Raw genomic sequence first — 24,277 nt, 5'->3', positions numbered from 1 at the left:
AAATCATCAATATGTAAATTCTCTTTAGGATTTAACATCAATGTTCAAGTCTCCACAAACAAAGACATTCTTGTTATTCATTTTCGACAGAAGTTTTCCTACACATTCAGTGAAAAGTTCAACATTGAAGGTTAAAGTCAGAGCCTTTGATATCCTTTATCCAAGTTTCCAATACAGCAATGACGTTGAACTTGTTGCCTAACTTGTGTAAAATTATCCTTAATGTGTTCAAAGTTCTTGTAGAGACTTCTGCCGTTGAAATGAATTAATGAAAGCTTACCGTCCAATTTAAAAGAGCTGTTAAATTGATTCATTACTGTAGTATTTGCACTCCTCCGGTCTGTTGACGTAAAAGTTTTTATCTGGCTTCAAATTGGTCTTCCAACTGTAATTGTGATGAGAGCATAGAGTCCGCTACTTGAGTCATGATTAGTTTTCATAAGCTGCCAGATCTTCGACTTGCTTGATAACTTTGCTTTTCTGGTCTTTTGTTTTGATGTGAATTCTGCTATCTGCGGACCATGTACTCTCAATTTTTCCAGCTTTTTTCAGTTGACGTGCCTTTCTTGCTATTTCAGCGTTGCGGCGGGTTAGATTCTCGTTGAAGAAGATGTTAGATCCTTTCAGGAGACGACCTTGCTTGAGGAGAGCAATCTTGTTCTTTCGATCACTAAGCTTCATAAGTATCATTGGCGGTTTATTCCCTCGTAAAGCATTGTTGAATACTGTTCCACTCTTATTCCCAATTCTTGTAACTTGTCAGTCACCTGTTTTTCCACCGTTTCGTAGTTTGGTTCATGGTCACCCTGAGCAACTTGCGAATATTTGCGTGTTCTCACTTTGATACCGGTGATTAGGAGATCGTGTGCATGTCCACTTTGATCCAGATCCTCTGCCAAAGCTTGCAGTTTTTTGATACGATCATCTCTCTCTTTCATCATCTTCACTTGCTCATTTTCAGCCCAAAGCAGTTGGATTTCCTTCAAGATGTCTTGATTCTGCTTCATGAGGTCCCGATTTTGGACCAAGAATTCAGCCATAAATTGCTCTAATTTTTGCATAGAAGATTTTAAATCTTCCTTGTCTTCAGACTTGTCACCTGTTCTCATTGTATTAGGCATATTTGGAAAGTTTCCTTCCAGCTGGCGCCTGAGTTATCACAGACAGATAACGGAGCTCAGGAAAATGCGTCCTTCGTCCTCGAGTGTCAGAGTGTTTCCAGCACACGCCTGTGCACGGTGGCTCTGGATGTTTCTACTCCAGACTCAGTCCACTGTTTCTGCAGGTCCCCCAAGGTCTGGAATCGGCCCTTCTCCACAATCTTTCTCAGGGTGCGGTCACTTCTTCTGGTTGTGCAGCGTTTCCTGCCACACTTTTTCCGTCCCACTTAAGTGACTTGATACAGCACTCTGGGAACAGCCTATTCGCTCAGAAATTTCTTTGTTTCTTAGCCTCTTGCTTGAGGGTATTAATGATGGCCTTCTGGACAGCAGTCAGGTCGGCAGTCTTGCCCATGACTGCGGTTTTGAGTAATGAACCAGGCTGGGATTTTTTAAAAACCTCAGGAATCTTTCGCAGGGCTTTTGAGTTAATTAGTTAATTCAGATGATTAGGTTATAAGTTTCTTTAGAGTACCTTTTCATGATATGCTAATTTTTTGAGATAGGGATTTTTGGGTTTTCTTGACTTTTTTGCCAAAATCATCAATATTAAAACAATAAAAGGCTTGAACTACTTCAGTTGTGTGTAATGAATCTAAAATATATGAAAGTGTAATGTTTATCAGTACATTATAATAATGAACTTTATCACATTATGCTAATTTTCGAAAAGGACCTGTATATTTTGAAAAAATTCAGTAAAGGGAACCACTGTGCTGTTCAATACAATATTTATTATTGGGATATGTCAACATGGGTAATCCTCAGTTCTACAAGGATTGTTATTTAACAAGGGAGAAAAATGATCACGCATTCAAACAAGGGATGGAAAACATCTTTGAACTTGAAATCCAAAAAAATCCTCTTTCAAAGGAAAGGGTTGCGCTACCAACATCCAGCCACTAGAGACGGCGTTAAGTACACTTGCACGGAACGTAACAGCAGAATTGACTTTGAGTTTCCTTATAGCTTCAAGAGGGTGAAAAATTGTGCAGGTGTGCTTAATGAGGTCTCCTGTGAGTGTTTCTAAAAGGAAAAAGACTGCGCACGTGCAGGATTTTCGATATAGAATACATATTTCCCTCCTTCCTGTATTCTATATTGAAGCATGCTTCTCGTTACATCAAAAAAAAAAATGATAGAACAAATCTTGATATTTTTTGTGCGTTTGTGTGGGGTCAAACATTTCAACTCTAAGGTTTCACGTTTTTTGCACGAGTTTCTTAGCGTCATTGACGATGTAGATTTTTCATCTTTCTGCAGTGAATTAAAATTAGTTTGTCACTAGTATCAACATATTCTTTAGAATAATGTTAAACAATTAAGTTACATTAGGGCTGTCCATTTCATAAATGCAACAACCCACAACTTTGCTCAAAATCTACTCTAGTATTCATACAGGGGAGTAAGTAGAGTTTGGGTAGGGTCCAAATTTTTTCATACCACTGTACTTTGTATCCGACAATCAATATTTTTGGCAAACGTTATTTCTTGTTTGTTGTCAGATGTAAGTATTTGTGTGCGGCATATTTTTACAACAAATTAGGAGACAATTGGACTCGAGTCGTAGGGAGTCGCAAATTTGGTGACCCACGACTCGAAACGAAACTCAACAAGACTCAGAAAACTTGAAGCAGACATACTGTTGCGCATAGTGGCTCCCACCTGTTGCCAATGGCCACGGCGAGTTCTGCTATTCACAGAGTAATCCGTTTTGCTTTTCAAAACTTCCATCCGATGCAAAATGCACAAAGGCCAAGACGTGCGACGCCTAGAAAAATTAGCATTCTGTGCATTAAAAAGACATTTTATGGCCACATCGAATCACTTTGGTTGAATAGAAATGCGTCCACAGTGTATTTTCCTTGCCATGTCATGTTTGAGGCTCCATAGGTATGTGATGTTAAAAAAATGAAAAAGGCCAACATGTCCTTTTTCTGTAAAACAAACAAACAACGTCTCGCGACAGTCTGCGTGCTGTGTTTAGGAAACAACGACGAGCCGACTCGACCTCCGTCAAAGCTTGCCGTTGAGGGTCCGGCCGCGGTGGAGCCAGGAGGACAGGAGGCCGGGACGGCGGCGGGTCCGAGCGGCGTCGCGCGCCATACGTACGGCTCGAGGGGACCGCCACACCTTGACGGTGGCGTCGTCGCTGGCCGACAGCAGCAGCTCCTGGTCGGCGGGGCTGAAGGCCACCGAGTTGACCACGTCGTCGTGGGCCAGCCGCGCCAAGCAGATATTGTAGTGGCGGTCCCAGATGTAGCCGTGCTTGTCCTCTGCGCCGCTGGCAAGAGTTTGGAACTCACTTTAGCTCACCGGCCATCAAATTGAACCATTTACACTGAGCTTTTGGGGTTGAGAGAGGATCAAGGGATTTTTCCCTTTCATAAACCTAATGCCGATTAAACACGATAGCAACAGGGTACCCGCGGGTTATTAAAAGTATTAATAATGCATTGAATTTAGTTTTCCATTATTAAAGGTATTAAAAGTATTAAATTAGCTGTTGTAAGTCTGGAATTTTTCCACCGTGGTCTTAAGTTTCAAGAACATCTCAGGGCAACCTAAATAATATCCGTGACGAAGTTTTTTTTTTTAAATCCATAACGAAGATGACGCATAGAATTTTTACAATGCACTGCACTACAAATCGAAATGCAACTCGTGCGTGCCAAACCACCACAACCGGCAAAACGGAGAATCCATCCACCTCTGCATCGGGAATGTGTCCGTTTGGCGGTGGAACGAAAACCCTGCAGGCAGAAGTATTGTGGATTCTGAACACCAAAACAGACCACCATTCATACACTTCAAATGAGTCCATTGGTGATCTATTCCGGATATTACGTCATTTTTGGTCGGCATCGGCTGTCACAATGTTGGTCATATTGCGTTTTGTTCCAGAGGGAGCGTTCCCGATGTCTTAACTGTCTTTTGTAACGAATTTTCAGTTGCCAGGAAAAAAACGCACATTTTCTTAATGTTTAAATAGTCTACATATTTTTATGACAATTATAAATGCATTTACACAATGAAGTAACGCTGGAAAAGTTTGTTAAACATAATGTTGCTCAAATCGTGTTTTTTTTTCCGGACTTCGTAACTGCAGCCAATTTAAGCTCATCAAGACTTTTGGATAGAAGTAAAATCGGGCCTAAAAAGTCCAGCCCGACCCGAACTGGTCCGCGGGTATTAAAGCCCGACCCGCGTTTTGTGTGATAACATTTGTGACGATGTCTGCATAAAAGCCTGTCTTTTATAACGAATTCTCAGTTGGCAGAAAAAAAAACGCACATTTTCTTAATGTTTATATAGACTACATATTTTTATGATCATTATAAATTTATTTACACAACGAAATAAGCTGGAAAAGCTTGTTAAATATAAATAGACAGATGCGGTTTTGGGGACTCGCAGAGGGGAAGATTAAAAAGGGCGTATAGGCACGCTCTGGCTCTGCAATGACCATACAGTGCCTTCTTTTTTTTTTTTTTTTTTTTAAATCCAAATTATTTGTTTTATAACAAGTATTCCTTCGTTTATCATTCATACATCGTTAATATATAGTTATTTCAAAAAGTTAGCGAGAAAGAACCCTGGCCCGGCCAGACATAATAATTGACATTTTAATTTTGGTCATGTTTTCAGTTTAATTTAGCTGTTTCCAGCTTGCTATGTTTATAATTGCGATGTTTGTTTACCGCTTTTCCTCTTACTGCGAAGAGGGAGGAAGTTACATCGGCCGCCGCTATGATATTTAAGTCATCAGCCATCTGCTGTGACCCGGGAATTTAACGCCTGCTTTCACGCACACTGCTTCCCATGTCAGTCGACACGGGAAATTGTTTTCACACACAACTGCTGCACGGTTTACTCCTGCGATATTCCTGTTATTTTGGAGTATGTGATAGGGGCTCAAGTTACATCCAGATACTTTAGGTTGCAGTTTATGGATCATGCGAAGGCAGTGGACCTGCTTAAACATTTCGGTTTGCCTTTCGAATGAATGTGAATTTCGCCGTTTTAACTCGAGAGTTAGCCATGTTCACTGGGGTCTTGGCAGGTGCACTAGCCTGTTACAGAAGATGGCTGGTCTGAGTCCTGTCCTCCTCCTCTTTTTGTCCATAATTATTGTGTGCGTGTGTGTGTTTAAAAAAATTCTGATAGACTTTATAATGTTACTTGAAATGTGTTTAAATTGTATCTTCAATATATGTGCATTCTTTTGTCAAACACACTTAGTAATTGAGGTTAAATTTGATGTTAAGTGCTTTATTTATTTAATATGATTCAATATGTTCTAAATAATGGGTGCGAGAAAAGTATTAATTGTCAGTTGAAATGGCATTAAAAAGGTCTTAAAAGTCTTGAATTTAAATTTATCAATCCTGGGGGGACCCTGTAGCAACCCAAAATGACCGTGGAATTCAAAATTTGAGCTTTTTTTTTTTTTTTTTTTCCATGATTAAGTTTGTTATTAGGGCTGCAGCTATCAATTATTTTAGTAGTCGATTCATCGATGAACTAGTTAGTTCGAATAAGGATCATAGAAAATTAAAATACCTGAGCTGAGCCTAAAACGAAAAATGAATAAATGAGGATCTAAGTACAACAAAAGAACAATTGGCAAACTCACATAGCAAAAAGTCTGCTAGCTTAAATGCTACAAAATGCTAACCTTTTTTTTATAATGCTCTTAACAAATGGTTCAAACACATATTCCTACAAAGCACTGCTATATATACCAATAAACTAAATTAAGAATGCATTAAAAAAAAAAAAGAAACATAAGCTAAGTTTTGTTTGAGCTAATGTTGGTCTTACCAGGGAGCAGCTGGATCCAGCCACGTGAAATGAGTTATTCACTGTTACCACTAGAGGGAAGTCTATCCACACAAATCAATAATACTAAATGCAAACACTTTCAAAACAAAGCATTACAACGCCACTTTAAACCAATACTCGAAGCAGCAAAATTTAATTTGAATCTTTTTTCTAATCGAATTACTCGAGTTAATGGATTAATCGTTGCGGCACTATTTGTTATGATTAAAAACTCAATCAGAATAAACACATATTTTTTCCAAGACAATCATAATGTCATATTAAGGTAAAAAAAAAATACGTTTATTCTCTTATAACTGCAATTTTAATTTTGGACAATATCAGGTTTTGTACAGGTATTAGCAGTTTTCATTTACTGCTTTTTAATGCCACTTTAAAGTAATTTAATGCCTATGCTTAACTGCTGATAGTTTCTCACACAAAAATTGAAAGTTGTCCGATGACTTTTTAACTGATATCCCTGTCCAATTCCAAAAATCTGATACTGATATCAAACCGATACCAATATGTGCGGTTGACTAACATAAGAGTTGTATGAAAAAGTATCTGAACCGTTTGGAATTTTTTTACATCTTTGCATTAAGTCACCATCAAATCGGATCTTTGTCAAAACCATACAGATGAAAAAAACAGCGTTCTTTAACTAAAACCACCCAAACATTTATAGGTTTTCATATTTTAATAATAGAATGAAAACAATGACAGAAGGGGGAAAAATAATTAAGTGAACCATCACATTTAATATTTTGTCCGCCCCCCCTTTGGCAGCAAGAACGCTTCCTGTAGCTTCTAATTTCGGCCCATTCTTCTCCACAAAAGTGCTGTAGTTCAATCTGGGATATCTGGCATGAATCGCTGTCATTAGGTCATGCCACTGCATCTCAATGGGGTTCATGTCTGGACTTTGACTTGACCACTCCAGAACGTGTATTTTGTTCTTCTGAAACCATTCTGAAGTTGATTTACTTCTGGGTTTTGGATCATTGTCTTGTTGCAGCATCTATCCTCTTTTTAGCTTCAACTGTCTGACAGACGGCCTCAGGTTTTCCTGCAAAACATCCTGATAAACATTTAAATTCATTCTTCCATTAATAGTTGCATGTTGTCCAGGCCATAAGGTAGCAAAACAGCCCCAAATGATGATGCTCCCTCCACCATGTTTCACGGTGGTGAGCTGTTCCAGTTTTCCTCCACACATAATGTTGTATGTTACTCCCAAACAATTCAACTTTGGTTTCATCAGTCCACAAAATATTTTGCTAAAACCTCTGTGGAGTGTCCAAGTGCCTTTTTGCGAACATTAAACGGGCAACAATGTTTTTTTAGACCGCAGTGGTCCTCCCATGAACACCATTTTGGCCATAGTTTTTCATATACAGTAGTTGATGTGTGCACAGAGATATTGGACCATGCCAGGGATTTCTGTAAGTCTTTAGAAGACACTCTATGGTTCTTCATTACCTCTCAAAGTGTTCTGCGCTGAACTATTGGCGTCATCTTTGGTGGACAGCCACTCCTTGGGAGGGAAGCAACAGTGCCGTACTCTCTCCATTTGTAGACAACTTCTCTGACTGTCGATTAATGAACATCCGGACTTTGACAGATGGCTTTGTATCCTTTCCTAGCTTTGTACAAATCAACAATCCTTGATCGCAGGGCTTCAGACAGCTCTTTTGACAGAGCCATGACGCACATCAGACAATGCTTCTCATCAAGACATTTCTTACCAGGTGTGTGTTTTATAGTGGGCAGGGCAGCTTTAAACCACTTACCAGTGACCGAGTTAAAATATGTGGTAAAATTTGGTTTCAATTGCTCTTTAAGTCTCCTTAGGCAGAGAGTTCACTTACCCCCTTCTGTCATTGTTTGCATGCGATAGTCATTAAAATATGAAAACCTATAAATGTTTGGGCGGTTTTAGTTAAAGCAGACACTGTATTTTCATCGGTGTGATTTTGACAAAGTTCAGATTCAGATCACAGTGTTTCCCCTAGGATTTTTTGAAGCTGTGGTGGTGGGCTGCATCGGAGTCGGACAGCCTCACCATGTCGTGCCACAGCGAATTTTTTTTTCTTCATTTTTCCCCCCAAGAAGAACCATAACAAAGATATATTTGAAATATTTCATTAGCCAGGCTAATGTTGTACCTCTCAGCTACAGTACATGTATGTAAAATGCGTAGCTGATTACAGCTACGTTACCCGATGTACTAATGCGACTTTTTTTCTCGTGGCAATAGTACGACTTACATCTCGTAGTGACTCAGGGTTGGCAACCCAAACTGTTGAAAGAGCCATATTTGACCCCCAAAAAAACACACAAAAAACTGATACAGTATGTCTGGAGCCACAAAAAATTAAAAGCCTTTTACAAGCCTTATAATTATCGATACTAGCTATATTAGCCTACTATAGAAATACGTAATTAGCCTTCATGATTAAATGTTTGTTTTCCCTGCAGTGGATCCTATAGAGAATGACGCACCACGTGACTACTCTGTTGTACTATGCCACCACAAGTTTAACTTCATTACAATATTAATGAATTGAAAGAATGTTTGTGTCATGTTTGTCCTCCTAGAAATCCTATTAAAACAAAAAAATATATTTCCCTCCCCCATCTTTTTCCATTTAAAAAAAAAAAAAAAAGCTCCGAAGCATCGCTAAAGAGCCGCATGCAGCCCGAGAGCCGCGGGTTGCAGACCACCGTCGTAGTCCTCCTTTTTCCTTTTATTTGACCCTCATAAGTACTACATTACCACAACAATAACAGTCCTTCTGTCAACTGACCCATTTAGAGCACTGGGGGAATTCTAATAGCCGTGTAAAGAGTTTTACTTGATTCGGTGAGAAGGTGAATAGTTTTTTCCCCGTTGTTCGTAAACTAAATTTCCACACAAAGGCACGTCGAGGTACCATTAACTTAGCAAGGAGAGGTATGAGAGTCATTTTTCGAGTGTCCCAGAGCTCGCGAAATTTGGGTGGGGGGGCGCATTTATCAAAGTTTCGTCAGCCGTAATTGTATGAAGTTGGCGTGCCGGTGTTGTGCCGAAAAATAGCCACTCCACGTGAAATGTCCCCCCTGACGGGAGCGCCCACAAGTCACTCGTACAAACAGCCTTTTCTTACCAATCGATGGACACAGAAACGACGTTATTGTACCGTGAATATGTATCATTTTACTCTGCTTGAACTGATAAATCGTTTACTGTGACCAACGCTCTGAAAATAGAGCAAGGCTTTATTTTGGGCCCCGCCTCTCCGCAGTCTCTCAGCACAAGTTAGTCAAAGTTTGCTTTCCGTCCAAGACGGCCGTCCACCGCTCACTTTCGCCGAAAAGTCCGATCCAAATTATTGTAATGCCCCGGATATGGGCAAGAAGGAGAGAAGTCTGTATTTGCTTACCCACTTTATTGTGGTAACAATAATAAAGAAAAACAATAACAAAATAACAGCGGGCTGCTACAACATGCGACCGCTATCTCTCGCTATCTCGCTCGTTCTCCCATTCTTCCTACTCGTTCCCCTTGCGTCTCTTAAGGGGGGGCCTGCATAGTTACGAACATTAGGCTACAATACACAATGAATAGGTGTCCGCTGAACTCCTCCCACTCGGCTGCCGCTAGTTTGAAGCGGCCTTAAAAAAATTTTTTTTATTTAAATAAATAAATAAAATACATCTCATTTGCCAGGCGTGGCGGCTTTCATTTTAGTGTGGCGGTGCGCCACAATCTGTTGAATATAGGGGAATCCCTGGATCACATTTGATTGTGATTTCATGCAGAAATATGAGATATTCCAAAAGGCTCAGAAAAAAAAGCTCCATACCACTGTATATTGTTCATTTAGTTATTGCACCATGAATTTAAATGGTCTGCTGACTTAACAAACCCCAAGCATCCTAGGCTAGGTTCATACCGCAGGTCTTAATGCACAAATCCCATTTTTTCGTGTTTTTCTAACTTGAGTCAGGCATCAACTTAACGGTCTGAACGGGACAGGTCACATAAAAGTGGACCATTCCAAATCTGATCTAGATCACTTTCGTATGTGTTTAAAATCCGATGTGGGCCACATTTTTCTAGAATGTGTCTACAGTCTGAACTGTCAAGTCCTCCAGATCAGAATTCACGCAGCAATTACGTCAGCAAAGAGCGAAACGGGGCACGTTAGCGATGGAGCTATGGATTACCGTTAGCGCCTGGCTTGAACGCAGCTTTTAAGGAAGACGCGAGCTTGACAACAGTCATATAGAATAAAATTTGGATGTGGGGGGGTTCTGTGCTCCAAATAAGCCATATTTCAAGATTGCCCCGACTCTTGGCCGTGCAAGCAAACTGTCCGTATATGTGTGCGTCATGCACGCACAGAGCTTGCATGCTATTAAATCATATCTACTTTGAATATAAGACTAAATAAGGATTATTTATGTCTTTTATTTGTGTCCTCTTTTTAGAAAGCAAAATATGATTACCCTAATATGACGTCAAGCCAGCATTTGTTTTGATGCTCCTGTGGGTCAGTTTGCACAGTACATCTCAGACTGCGAATTAGTGCACATGTGTGATGCTTGTAAGGGCTTAATGGACAAAGGCGCTCTGAACGGGCACGCCAAAAAATACATGACAAAAAATTGGAACTGTGCACTAAGACCTCCGGTATGAACCTAGCCTTAGTTTGGAGACATCTTAAGGTCAATAAGCATAACTGCTGTGGTAAGCTGTGACCAGCTCTTATACAAAGGAAAATTCATTTTGAAAACAACATGCATATTGACCCAAAACCGATAATGAAGGACCGATGTCGATATTATCTTATAACATTTTAAAATGCGTTCAGTGGCCAATATTATCGGGTAGCCGACAGTATTGGCTCTCTAATCCTGTAATGATCTTTTGTTCCCATATCCCAGCTAGGTCATAGCATATGAAGTCTAATAAATAATGTAAAAAAAATAATAACTAGCAAGTTTTATAGATTTCTTAATGCCTCAAACATTTAGTTTAATGCATTTTAATGTTTTTAATGCCTGAATCCCTGAATTTTGACAAAATCCACTGAAAGACTTCATGCTTTAAAATGACCTGCAAAAACCTCATCTCAGTATATGGGGGAAAAAAAGGTTTATATTTTCAAAAAAAATATTGCTTTTGGATATTTTGTCAGAATATGAAGTTGTAATTTTATGATCCCAAAGCTACACTACTGTTATAAACTCTTTCAGTGCCATTGACAATGACAAACGTTTGATCAAACGATCGCTGCCAACTCTCGCAGTCAAAATGGATTGTAAGTCTAGCATTGTCAATGGCACTCAATAAGTTAAACAATTGCCTTACAAAGGGTTATCAGGTTATCTGATGGATCGTTTCAGCCCGTTCGTGTGATTGAGCATCGGCGACTCACCTGGCAACAAAGTCTCTGCTGACGTCGAGGAAGATGAAGAAGCACTCGTCGTTGGGCGTGAAGGCTCTGTGGGCTCGGAGGCTACGTCGCTCCTCCCTCAAACTCTTAAGGTCAATCACGTGAAGGTCAATCTCCTCGGCGATGGGGGGCGGAGACATAGGGTCAGAAATCACGCAGCCCGCGGGCCACGCCCGACTGTTCACGTAGAGGTACCTGATTTGGCCCGCACAAAGGTGAAACCATCATAAACAAGCGCCCGAAGGGTTCTCTCGGACAGTGATACGTGATCGGTCGATGGGCTCTTATACTGACCGGTTGTCTGGAGAGAGACCCATCCCAATGATGTGCCCGTGGATATCGATGACATGGTCCAGCGAGTCGAAGAACTCCTCGGTGCTGCGTTCTTCTCCGAGCACGGGTCCGCAGGTAGTCATCTGGTCCGGCTTGATCCTCTTAATGCCTGGAGCCCACAAAAGTGCTATAACGGCCGCTCGACAGCGATGACGCAAAACACACTCACCTATCTGGTGAGGAGAGTATGTAAGGCTGCCGGTGGTAAACAATAAGTAAGTCTTGTCCTCTCCGTCGCCGAGCTCTGAGGTCTCCATTATATCGGAATCTGGTGCTTTGGTGTGAGTCCGGCCCATCATCTGAGCCACTTGTCTCTCAACGGCCACCTGGCTGGGCTCCAAATTCTTACCAGTCTAACGTGGAGAACATGAGCACACACTGAGTCAACGTCAACTCGAGCCTTGCTAGAGAAGCAATCAAGTTGTAAACGGAGACGGGATTGGTTGTCACACAGGTTGGTTGTAACAAATCCCATAACTTGACCACCAGAGGGCACACTACAAATTTATAACATCTTAATCAGATTGTGTTCCTTAAATGTAGTCAAATAATTTTCTCCATCTTGATTTCAATCAATCAACAGTCACTTCTGTGATCCTTTTTCTTCCTTAGGACATCCACCACACGGTGACGCCACTTTCTTCTTCAGTTGCTACCTACTTTTTGGGGAGTCATGTGGGATCATGTGTGCGTGGCCCGTTGCACTCCCGAGTGACGACTGGTTGAGCTGGATTTATTTCATTTTAGTCCGTTAAAAGAGCATAAGTGGAGGTCCACTTCCTTTTTTACCTTTTATGCACTCATCCTGCCCTGCCACGCTTTACAAATTAAGCATTAAAGACTAGTTAACACAGGGGTCCCCAAAGTACGGCCCGCAGGGCAAATACGGCCCGCCTCCACATTTGGTCCGGCCCCCTGAACAATACCAGAGTGCATTCTTATGTTTTTATTTTATTTTATTTTTCTCAATAGTGTTATTTATTTCCTGGCCTTTTTCTGAGAAGAACTCAGAGAGGGCCATTTGGTTATTATCTATTTAATTAATAGTGTTATTATTATTATATTATATAATTTTTTTTATTTTATTTACTTTTGTTCCGTGAAGAATCCAGAAAGGGTTATTTGATTCTTGCTTTCTGAAAAACAATAATTTTTTACATTTTGGCGCTCCTGAAATCATCACACTTTTTCTGTTACTGACCCCGGCCCCTCATCAGAGAAGGGAAAAGTTATGTGGCCCTCACAGGAAAAAGTTTGGGGACCCCTGAGTTAACAGATTACTGCGTCACATTATTCCACTTACTTCAAGTAAATATTTCTATTTGTTCTTATTAAACCCATACATCTAAAAGTTGGTCATTTTTCACCTAAATCAAGAAAAATTTGCTTTCAGATAATGTCTTGAACGATACCTATTCTTGTATTAAGAATATTTCTGACAAACAAGCTTTTTTTTAAGATTAAATATACTAATTTATCCTTTAAAATGAGTCTTAAGAAAAATAGCTAGCTGTAAATAAGCTAATTTCAGAAACCTTAAGTGAGTAAAATTTACTTGAAGCACTGGCAGATAATTTTACTCATTTCTAGTAGATTTACACTGAATACTAGGGAATTTTACTAGTTTTAAGGAGGTGTGTTTTTGCAGTGCAGCGTTAGGAAATATCAGTAATTAAGTGACGAGAACTGCGCCAACAAAATATCTTTATGTCACATCACTTCTGAGGTGAGAGGAACTTACTTTTTGAGGTCAAAGCTTTAAAGTCTTCACTTTTTAACCGCCTGTATAAATTGTGTTACCACAAAAGCATGAGGATTAATAACTAGTTTTGATTCACATTATTTAGCTAGGAAGCAACTGGCTAGCTGTTTATTAGCATTTAGCCAAAAACATTAGTTGGGGCTTTTGAAACAATATCAACAGTTAAAAGTTTTTTTGTTTTTTGTTTTTATTTTTTTCTTTTTCTGTACAAGGCACAGTGAAATTGTTTCCGAAGAAATTTCAGGTTTGTTAGAGCGTATGAATAGAATTTATTAAATAAATAAATGAATAATTAGCATATTTGAAGCCTGCCGACCACATGTCTGTCATCACTGCTTTTCGGATAGTGAATAGCTATTGGACAAGATGTTGCTGTTCAGTTCTGGACTCAATTTTGTGTTGATTGACTACTAAATGAGTTCTTGAGCGCAATAACTAGAATAAATGGATGTGTTCTGTTAAAATGCCTGTTCTTATGGTAACATTATAATGGATTCCTATTAATTAATAAAGTACACTTAAATTTCATTTGAAGACTGACAACATTTTTAAAGAAAATCCCATTTAAATAAGGGACAAGTAACCCCAGAATGGGGATGGCTATCACAAAGTGTCAGGAAGTTTTGATTGATAATAAGTTATTGTATTAAATAATTCTAAAATACTTTTAAAAAGGGTTAAAAAATCAAAAGGATGTAAAATCAAACTAGGGCTGCAGCTATCGATTATTTTAGTAGTCGATTAATTGATGAACTAGTTAGTTCGAATAATCGAGTTATCGGATAAGGAACATGAAAAATTAAAATACCTGAGCTGAGCCTCAAACTGTAGAAAAAATATCCATGTACAACAAAAGAACAATTGGCTAACTTACATAGCAATAGTCCGCTAGCTTAAATGCTTTTAAACACTGACGTTTTTTTTAACAATGCTCTTAACAAATGATTTAGGCACATATTCCCACAGAAAATGGCTAAATATACCTATATAAACTAAATTACGAATGCATTAAAAAAAAACATTAGCTCAAACTAAAACTTGGCTTATGTTGGTGTTAACATGCAGCAGCTGGATTCAGCCATGTGAAATGAGGCAGACCAGAGGGCAGTGTATCCACTAAATTACGAATGCATTAAAAAAAAAACATTAGCTCAAACTAAAACTTGGCTTATGTTGGTGTTAACATGCAGCAGCTGGATTCAGCCATGTGAAATGAGGCAGACCAGAGGGCAGTGTATCCACCCAAATCAATAAAACAATGCAAACACTTTCAAAATAAACCATTACAACGGCACTTTAATTAAACGAATACTGGAAGCAGCAAAATTTAATTCAAATCTTTTTTTCTAATCGAATACTCGAGTCAATCGATTAATTGTTGCAGCACTAAATCAAACCCAAGATATTAGTGTTGCACCGATACCATTTTTTTGGGTCCTGATTCCAATTCCGACACCAGGCTGTGCAGTATAGGCAGATGCCAACACTATACCGATACAAAGTTTTGGAAAAGAATTTATAAGCATTTTTTAAAATATGAAATTACTATATGCTTGTAATTGCTATTATAGCTTTGTCAGACACTGTCTAAATAATTTTCTGACATTGACGTCTACTAGTGATAGATTTACTGGTGGGAGGGTGAATCTTGGCCAGAGGAAGAACAAATATTATTTTTTACCTTATTGTCTGCCATTGACAGCACAAGACGAATGAATGACTATCCCAAAATGTGTTGATGTGAAGCTATTAATGAAAGAGTAAAAACTGTGACAACCAATCTCATTCTCCCCAATTTGTACATCATCACCTGTTTCAAATGCTCCAGGCTGGAGACGGCGGGCGAGCCGTGACACCTGCAGTCTTTCGGGCCAGCCGCGTCCCCTTCGTCTTCATCTTCGCTATCGGACGTTCCCAAGTCGAACAGTAGCGGCTGGTGCGGCTCCTGCTGTAGGCCTTTCTGCCTGCGGGCCTGAGACTGAGCGTCGTAGTCCAGCAGCAGGTCGGGGTTGTCGTGACGCCGGCAGTGGGCCACCATGACGGTGCGGATGGTGCTGGCGTTGATGTTCTGGATCTTAAAAAGGCGCTTCACCACGTTGACGTTCTCAGACTCGATATCCTGTTCAAGATGAGCGACAACTCAACTATGTGGAGAGTGCTAGCCAACCTGGAAATAGTGGTCCGATATTTCGGATCTATGATCCTGGACTGATCGCTAGTTGATCACATGGTACGTATAGACCAACAACCACTTGCAGCATTGGGCCATTCTCTCTAAATGTTAACATACAAGTATTTTGGAACGTGGGAGTACATCAGAGAAAGACCTTTTTCATGACCAAACTCAAGAAGTTTTTAAGGACTTTCAAGACCAATCTTTCCAGTACATATTACACATTATCCCAAAGTTAATTTTTTCCTTTTACGATGAGACATAAGTTAAATATGGTGCCTTCTCATCAGTACGCAAACGTCTTCCAAAATGTTCTACGACCCCGGAGGCTAGAGAAATTTAGTATGAACTGTGCGCTAACACCCCCTGAGAGGGTGTGTTCCCATCGGCAGTGAGCGTTTTGTGGCAAACTTTGAACGCGACCGATAGTGTGGAGCTGGCGTAGTGATAGCACGCTGTTCGGTGGACGGAGACACACACGTCATGGCCGAGGAAACCTTGAAAAACGCGCTTCCTTGAAGTTTGGGACACTCGAAAAATGGCTTTCACACCTCCAGTTTCAAAGCTACATGATATCTCGATGAACGTTTGTATGGAAATGTAGTTCACAACAACAACAAATAACTATACCGTTCACACTGAAACTAGTAATGCTCTTTAAAAGGCTTTTACAATCCATCCTACGCCTTAAAATAAGTGGTTGTTCTCTTGTGTAACAAGGGTAGTCAATCGAGAGCCAGCAGAGTAGGCCGAATCCTAGCGGCGACAAAACCGAGAGGAATGGCTGCCAACCAGATTAAACTGTGACTTGAAGGACACGTACGAACCCTGTAAGAGTGTTTTTCTTCTTCTTGGGCTTTTTGGGGTATTGGTTTCTTAACACTTTATGCAAATTCGTTGCAAAATTGTGACTAGAAACATTGCTAAATTTGACAAGTCATTTGCAAATATGACACTACGTGTAGTTGCTGCTTTGCAGCTGAAGATGACGGACGTCAGAGGTTTTGGATTTTATAAATTCGAAAACCGCCCCCCTCAGAAGAAGTTGTAGCGGAATCATAACAGAGAGCAAGAGAGTGGACGCTTGTGAGAGCAAATTTATATATTTGATAGTTTGTCATTGACAGTAATTATGTTTTGATTTCTTACGATTTTCAAGCTACAACCTTGGAAATATTGATATAAAACCTGATTATTCTGTAGAAACAAATGTGGCACGTAAAGGGTGAAAAATCCTAAATCTAAGCAGATTTTAATGTTTTAGCATCTTGTAGAACATTTCAATAGTGTACCCTAAGTAGCACGTCACCTTTGCTAAGTAATATTCATGACGTTAGCAACTGTTGCTAGGGGCGTCAAGCTTGCATTTGTCCCACATGCTAGATTAATGTAAATGGTGTACGAACGAAATGTTTACTGAGCTAAACCTACCAATTCTGTCCGAAAATGATGCCCCTGGTGCCAATTTTACTTGTAAAGATGTGGAAAAACATACAAATGTTAAATTAAAGAGATGGCTTGAGTTTTTGAACACTGAAAAAGACGGGACAAAGAGACGACTTGATCCAGAGGTAGCTTTTTTATCGATACCTTTTTCTTGTGTGCATTACCTTACGCCACTGACAATGACATTCTCCTGTTTCCACAAGCTATCCTTTACCACTATATGCCCAGTCTTTCTTATATATTGTATCCTCTGGTTGTCTTACATCTCTGAAGAAAACATCCTTCAAATGTCGTAATGTCTAGAGTCATTTGTACAAGTTCCACAGCAGCAGTGTTTACTCGGTATGTTCTTTTTTGAAAGATTACCAACAGAAAACAAGTAGTACTAGCATGGGTTGTATGTGGTTTACGATGGTGATGGCACACAGCCATGGGGTCTAAAAATAGAATTCGTGCGGTATGCTATTTTTAGACAGCACCAGCAGACTCACCTGGAAGGCTTTATTGAGCCAGAGCACAGAGCAGGACGTCATGTTTCCGATCCAGTGCAGGTTGCCAGAGATCAAATGGGTCTCATTGAGCCAGCAGCCGAACACGTCGTACGGCTTGTTCCTCACCCGTGACAGTAGGGTGTAGTTTTCTGTGGAATTGAAATTGGGGAAAGTGAATTGACAGTGAATTCACGCTACATTACAAGAGATCGACGAATATGAGTTTCTCAGGACTGATACCGATCATTAGTAGCTCGAGGGGCAATAACCGATTTTACATATAACCGATATTATTTGCAGTGAAAATGTAAATATTGGCGTAAAAAAAATTAATAATGCAAACGCTGAACTGAATTGAAATGACTAAAGCATGTTTTAAACCAACTTTAAGCAAGTTTTAAACATGTTACTGTCCCACCGTGCCGTCTTCATAATGCGAATTATTTTTAAAGAAGAATAACGTAGAAAAATGCTCGTTTTTATTCAATGCTTCATTGAGTGAGTCCACTCAAATCCGCTCACTGCTGAGAAGAGCCGCACACACATACACACACACACACACACACAAAGAGTTGCCACAGCACACTAATGTTTACCAAGCTAAACGATGATTGACACATTCGGGGTTTATGAGGCAAGATCAAAGCTTCAAAGCTTGTCAATCATCGTTAACTTTTAACAAGCAAAACTCGCAGTTGCACTGCTGACCAAAAAAAGAAGCAGGATGGAGACTGAGGCTGTACGAACATGAAGCAGAAAAACATAAATATACATAACTTTTTCATTAAAAATGTTATGTTCACTGTTTGGGTGAAGATCTTTCTTATTTATGAAAGTGAACTGATACAAGTTTTTTTTCCCAAGATTGGCTAATATCAGCTAATATATGAACCTATGACATAGGATAACTGTTACCCCAATTATGGGGTAACTTATGTTCACTGTTAGGGTGGTGATCTTTCTTATCAAGGTCTACCAATATATTGGCCAGCCGACATATCAGGTGGTACAATAGGATAACTTAAGTTCACTGTTTAGGTGATTGTAACTGCCTAGTGGTCCGTGTTAGTAGCAGAAGAAAACTTCATTTCTAGCATATATGTTTATAAAATGACTTTCACAATCAACATGCTTTAGAAAATAAAAGAAAATCAGCCTCAAATATCAGTTTACACAATTGGCTTTACACATTGGCAATTGGCAGATTAAAAAAGAAAATAATATTAAACTGTATCGGCCTTTGAAAATCCCATTTTGGTCTACCTTTAATTTTGACACCCCACACCAGAGTATCCAAACCCTGTGCTTGCTATATTATATATTTTTTTAATATTTTGAATATAACACTCCACTGTAGACATGTGGCAATTAACGGTTTCAAGGTATACCGTGGTATGAAAATGTCAAGGTTTCAAAACCCCAAATTTTCCGTCATACCGTCCCTAAGGTATTAGCCATTTTTTATATCCCAAAAATACAGGGAGAAATCCCTCAACTGCAGCTGCAAGGCTCAACTATCCCCCACCGGTTGTTGCTCAGTGTCAGTGAGTCAGCTGTGCTACACGATGGCTGGAGGAGGTGAAACTCCTGAACTTTTCCCCCATCGAAGAAAACGAAATTGCTGGTATGGGAGTACTTCGGCTACAGAAAAGTTACAGACAGCCGTGGCTTCAAAGCGGAGGGCCAACCGACATGTAAAAAGTGTTTGCGGAGGGTGGCTGCCAAGGAGGCAGTACCTCCAATATGATTTCACATTTATACAAAATTAAAGGTTAGTAAACACTGTCATCAACGTTTCCCACAAGCTACAAGAGTTAACTCCAGCGTGTTTAGTGTGTCTAGCGGTGGTAAAACATGGTGGGTTTTTTTCTCTCTGGCAACTGTCTGTGTTGAGTGTGTATAATGTAAACATGATACAAGTCATACACACGTGCTTTTTATGTAAAAGTATTTGTTCTGATCGTAATAATGTTGAGCTGTGGCTGTGGGTTTAGGCTCACCTAAAGCACTGCATTCATTTTAATTTTATTTAGAATATATATATTATGGGTGTAACGGTACATGAGTTTGTATTGAACCGTTTCGGTACGTGGTGGTCTGTTCGGAGCGGAGGCGTACCGAACGAGTTTCTGACGTAATGTAACCCTTACTTTTCGAAATTTCGAGGCTGTGAGTCAATCGGGTTACAGTTTCTTAGTGTAGTTTATATTTACTCCGTCTTCTCTACTATAATAAGGACCAACACGGTAGGACAGTATAACCCAGAAACGTCAACGGCGCGACAACGTAGCAACCGCGACAACGCAGTGAAACGCAGGCGTTAGAGTCTATCAGCCAATGCACACCAGTCGCAGTGGGGCCGCGTGCTGCGCGCCCTAGAAGTGGCTCAACACGACGCACGCGAAAAGAACGGCAGAGTATATTATTTGACGTGAGACGCGACCCTCCTGCGTCAATACTACTACCAGTAGCTAGGATCGGGCAGACCGGACGTCACTCGTGTAAAAATACGGTGGATCCGGTCGATTTTCAAACTAATATGCAAACGTAACCCACTTTTTGAGTCCATCAGATCTCTTGAGTGGTAGATCGGGGCACAGTTGACTTGTCTTTGTTGATTTATTGTTGTCTTCTCTGCCATAATAATAACCAACACGGCCCCGTGTTCAATACAAAACCCTCCTACCACAACAAAACAAGTAGGAACTAATATTCACATAGGAAATAAAGTTATACAACATAAAATATACAATATAAATGAATACTACATCACATTTGTAAAATATAAACACATATTAAAATAAATAATAGCCCATTTAGATAAAATACATTGAAATGATCTAAAACACCTGTAATTAAATAATAGGAATAATACACAGATCCTGCTTACACAATTAAATTTATTAATTTTTGTGTGGCGCTTTAACTTGAGAAAACCCACCAATAAAGCTTTTGAAAACCGTTCATAAGAAAAAAAAAAAGATTCATTGAGGCATTTCATTTGTAAAATACATGTTAAAATCTTTGTCATTGGCATTTCTTTTCTCTTTAGCACAGGACTTCTTTTTTCTTCCAGAAAGAAAGCTGACCAATACACGGGGTCTGAAAGGCAAATTGTTGTTGGATTATCTTTAAAAACCCGCTACTTTTTGAGCAGAATTCTATCTTTGTATAGGCTAATGTTCCTATTTTTGAAAGCACAAAGGTGTGTAATAAACAACTAGCATATTAATCTTTTGCATTTTGTTTTCTTACTGTAACCGAAAATGAAACGAACCGTGACCTCAAAACCGAGGTACGTACCGAACCGAGATTTTTGTGTACCGTTACACCTTTAATATACATACATATTTTTAAACTTAACTTTATACTTATGTTCCAATTTGCTAATACGTTTTGAAAAATAAAAATCCTGTTTAATGGAAAAGTTGTTGTTGTTTTTTTGCTAAAAAGCCAGATATCTAAAAGTAACACATTTTAGAGCTGTAATTGCAATACCTTGAAACAGTGATATTTTGGCTTGCGTTTATCATACCGTCAGAATTTCACACCGGCACATGCCTACTCCACTGCATAATGTAATAAACCCATTTTCCTCAGTTTGGAAGATATTGCACTGGTATTGCTCCAAAATATATCATTCGTGATCGTGTACCTACCCAGACTGAGGACGGCGATCTCCCCCGAGCAGGAGTGGTGCGGACCCAAGTAGACGCCGGACACCAGCAGGAGGCTATCGTCAGCATTGAACTGGGAAAACTGCGTGTAGCCCCAGTTGAACTGCCGCATGCTGGAGCTGTGCACCAGCGAGATGTTGCCATCGCTCCGTTCCGTGTCCCAAAGCTTAAGAAAAAGAAACGTGGGTGACCAGGGACAAAGTTTTTAACAATTGGTGAGCCGGGTGGGGTGTTACCTTGACAGTGCAGTCTTTGGAGCACGAAGAGAAGCGGTGTCCCCGGTGGGAAAAGGCTAAATGGAGCACCTGGTCACTGTGCTCCCTCAACGTTTGAACCTCAACACACGGGATGCAGTCAAAGAGACGCCTGAACTCCTTGTACCAAGACACGGCCGCTGTGCGCGTATACACACACAGTTGAGTTAGGATATAAAGGAAGAGGAGGACCTGCGGGATCCTGCGAGCCTCACCTGGGTGTCGGGGTACAGCGCGAGGGATGCGATAGTAGGAGTAGAAAAGCTCCCTCCATAGGAACTCATCCCTGGATACAGCCAGCCACTGGCGGCAGGTGAGGCCCGCTCTCAGCACGGCATCGTGGGGCAGATGCAGGAAAATCTCCAACACCAGAATGTCTGGCAGCAATGGGCCACACTCCATCCTAACATCCTGGATGGATTCCGGCACGTTCAGTTATTAGCTCATTGGCTGCCTTAGACAGCGACGGACGTCCAATCAATTTTGACTTTGGGGGTTAGGGTTTAGGGTTCAACGTCAATGCCAATCCTTATAGTTGGAACGGGTTTGAGGTCTATCACTGTCAACAACATTGAACGAGTTAAACAAATTTAAATCTCATGAACAGGCCCGTGAGTAATAGAAGTAAATTTACGGGATTATAGCATATACTCTGGGTCAGGGGTGGGCAAACCGGTCCTCGAGGGCCGCAGTGGGTCCTGGTCTTTGTTCCAACTGACCCAGCACAGATAGTTTAACCAATGCGGTTTCGCAGAAATGAGAAGCACCTGACTGCAATCGACTGATTGCACTTGTAAAACAGCAGATTGGTGAAAAGGTGTCCTCTTAATGGGTTGCAACAAAAACCCGCACCCACTGCGGCCCTTTGTGGAATTAATTGCCCACCCCTGCTCTGGGTTAAAGATTTAAACAAGGTTGAGGTAACACGTGAGGGCTTCAAAGCTAGTTTTTAGGATTTCAATTGTGCGTTTCTGCGTGTTGACACTACAAGTGTTCCTGAACACCTTCCTTCCGTGTTTCCTTTAATCATGAAGTCTTACATACATCTCCTCAAACCATTCTTACTTTCCTTCCGAGCTTCCAATTTCTTCCTTTCATAGCATTGTTTTTTTCCCTTCATTTCACCCTTCCTTTCATCAATCTTATGTCTTGCGTCTTTCCTCGCTCCTACGTCCTCGCTAAAGCAGGGAGGCCATCCACTGAGGATGACCTAACATGGTAAAGCCTGATGACTGAGGCTCGAAATCTCCTGACAATCCAATGCTTGCCTCCCAATAGACTCCTTGACCGAGCAATGACAGCAGGACTGAACAGAAAGTGCAAATTTGACTTCGTGCAATCCTAAACACTTGACGCAAACACATAACACTGTCATTGCCCGAGCCCAACTTGTTGCTAACCCTGTTAGCCACCTAGCTAGTTAGTCGCTGACTGACTTTTCGTCTGTGAATTGAAGACTTTTCTTTTGGACGAGCAAATAAGGAGTTCACATAACGCCGGCTACTGTCGGCGAATTGTTAGTCTAACCACCCGGTGACGTGTAAAAACCCTACCTGCTGGATCAAAGTATGCAGCTGGGCCTGGAAAATGACAACAGACAGCCGGAGAGCGACAAGGAATTACTAATCGAACACAGAATGTAGCGTCGCACCATAGATATTACATTAATTAGGCCAGATTTCTATAGGCAATAGTCGGCAGCACAAGTTACTGGTGGCCATCTTGCGCCGGTGTTCTGACAAATTTTTTTCAACCCATCAAAAATTGCTACTTTGCGGTTCTGCGCATGCGTGTAACGTTAAAAATGGCCGCGAATGCAGTGATTACAAAGTAAACACTACAAACTTTCTTTAAAGAAAGGAATATTTACTTAAGTTTGATGGAAAGACGTAGAAATGTTGGTAACACTTTACAATAAGGTTACCTTAATTAACATAAGTTAATGCATTTTTAGACAATAATGTTTAAGTAACATGACAATAATTCATTTACTCCCTTATCTAACCTTTATTAATATATTAATTGACATGAGTTAATGCAATAATTAATGCATTTTAAGACAATAAATAATGTTACTTAAACATTATTTATTTATAATTCATATAATTCCTTATTTAAACTTTGGCAACATATTAATTAACATTAGTTAATGCATTAGTTAATGCATAACCAGACAGTAACTAATGTTGACTGCCCACTATAAAACACACAACTGGTAAGAAATGTCTTGATGAGAAGCATTGTCTGATGTGCATCATGGCTCGGTCAAAAGAGCTGTCTGAAGACCTGCGATCAAGGATTGTTGATTTGTATAAAGCTGGGAAAGGATACAAAACCATCTCTAAAAGTCTGGAAGTTCATCAATCGACAGTCAGAGAAGTTGTCGACAAATGGAGAAAGTTTGGCACTGTGGCTTCTCTCCCAAGGAGTGACCATCCACCAAAGATGACGGCAAGAGTTTAGCGCGGAATACTCAAAGAGGTAAAAAAGAACCTAACTATTCCACAAAGGGCCGCAGTGGGTGCGGGTTTTTGTTGCAACTCATTAAGAGGACACATTTTCACCAATCTGCTGTTTTAAAAGTGCAGTCAGTCGATTGCAGTCAGGTGCTTCTCATTTCTGCTGAAACCTCATTGGTTTTACTAGCTGTGCTGGGTCAGTTGGAACAAAGACCAGGACCCACTGCGGCCCTCGAGGACCAGCTTGCCCACCC

At 40.3% G+C, this 24,277-nt stretch overlaps 1 protein-coding gene across 1 annotated transcript; it reads right to left on the bottom strand.

The window, feature by feature from the left end:
* Nucleotides 1-1,874: 1,874 nt before the first annotated feature.
* fbxw5 (F-box and WD repeat domain containing 5) lies at nt 1,875-23,316 on the bottom strand. Its single transcript, XM_057819370.1, has 10 exons — nt 23,118-23,316; nt 21,780-21,975; nt 21,547-21,704; nt 21,293-21,476; nt 17,634-17,782; nt 15,334-15,642; nt 11,931-12,114; nt 11,723-11,870; nt 11,411-11,623; nt 1,875-3,444 (listed from the first exon to the last, which is right to left on the bottom strand). The coding sequence occupies exons 2-10, from the start codon at nt 21,964-21,966 to the stop codon at nt 3,177-3,179; spliced, it is 1,800 nt and encodes a 599-aa protein (XP_057675353.1). The 5' UTR covers nt 21,967-21,975; nt 23,118-23,316; the 3' UTR covers nt 1,875-3,176.
* Nucleotides 23,317-24,277: the final 961 nt, after the last annotated feature.

This window comes from Corythoichthys intestinalis, chromosome 17, assembly GCF_030265065.1.
Source record: "Corythoichthys intestinalis isolate RoL2023-P3 chromosome 17, ASM3026506v1, whole genome shotgun sequence".
NCBI classification, from domain to species: Eukaryota; Metazoa; Chordata; class Actinopteri; order Syngnathiformes; family Syngnathidae; genus Corythoichthys; species Corythoichthys intestinalis.
Note: the sequence above shows the minus strand (reverse complement) of the source record. Positions and strands in the feature narration are given on the sequence as shown.

Coding starts and splice junctions, on each gene's coding strand:
- fbxw5 (XM_057819370.1), bottom strand. CDS start 21,966: ATGGAGTGTGGCCCATTGCTGCCAGACATTCTGGTGTTGGAGATTTTC. Junction 17,783..21,292: donor GATCGCCGTCCTCAGTCTGG/GTAGGTACACGA, acceptor TCAATTCCACAG/AAAACTACACCCTACTGTCA. Junction 15,643..17,633: donor GGCTCAATAAAGCCTTCCAG/GTGAGTCTGCTG, acceptor CATCTTGAACAG/GATATCGAGTCTGAGAACGT.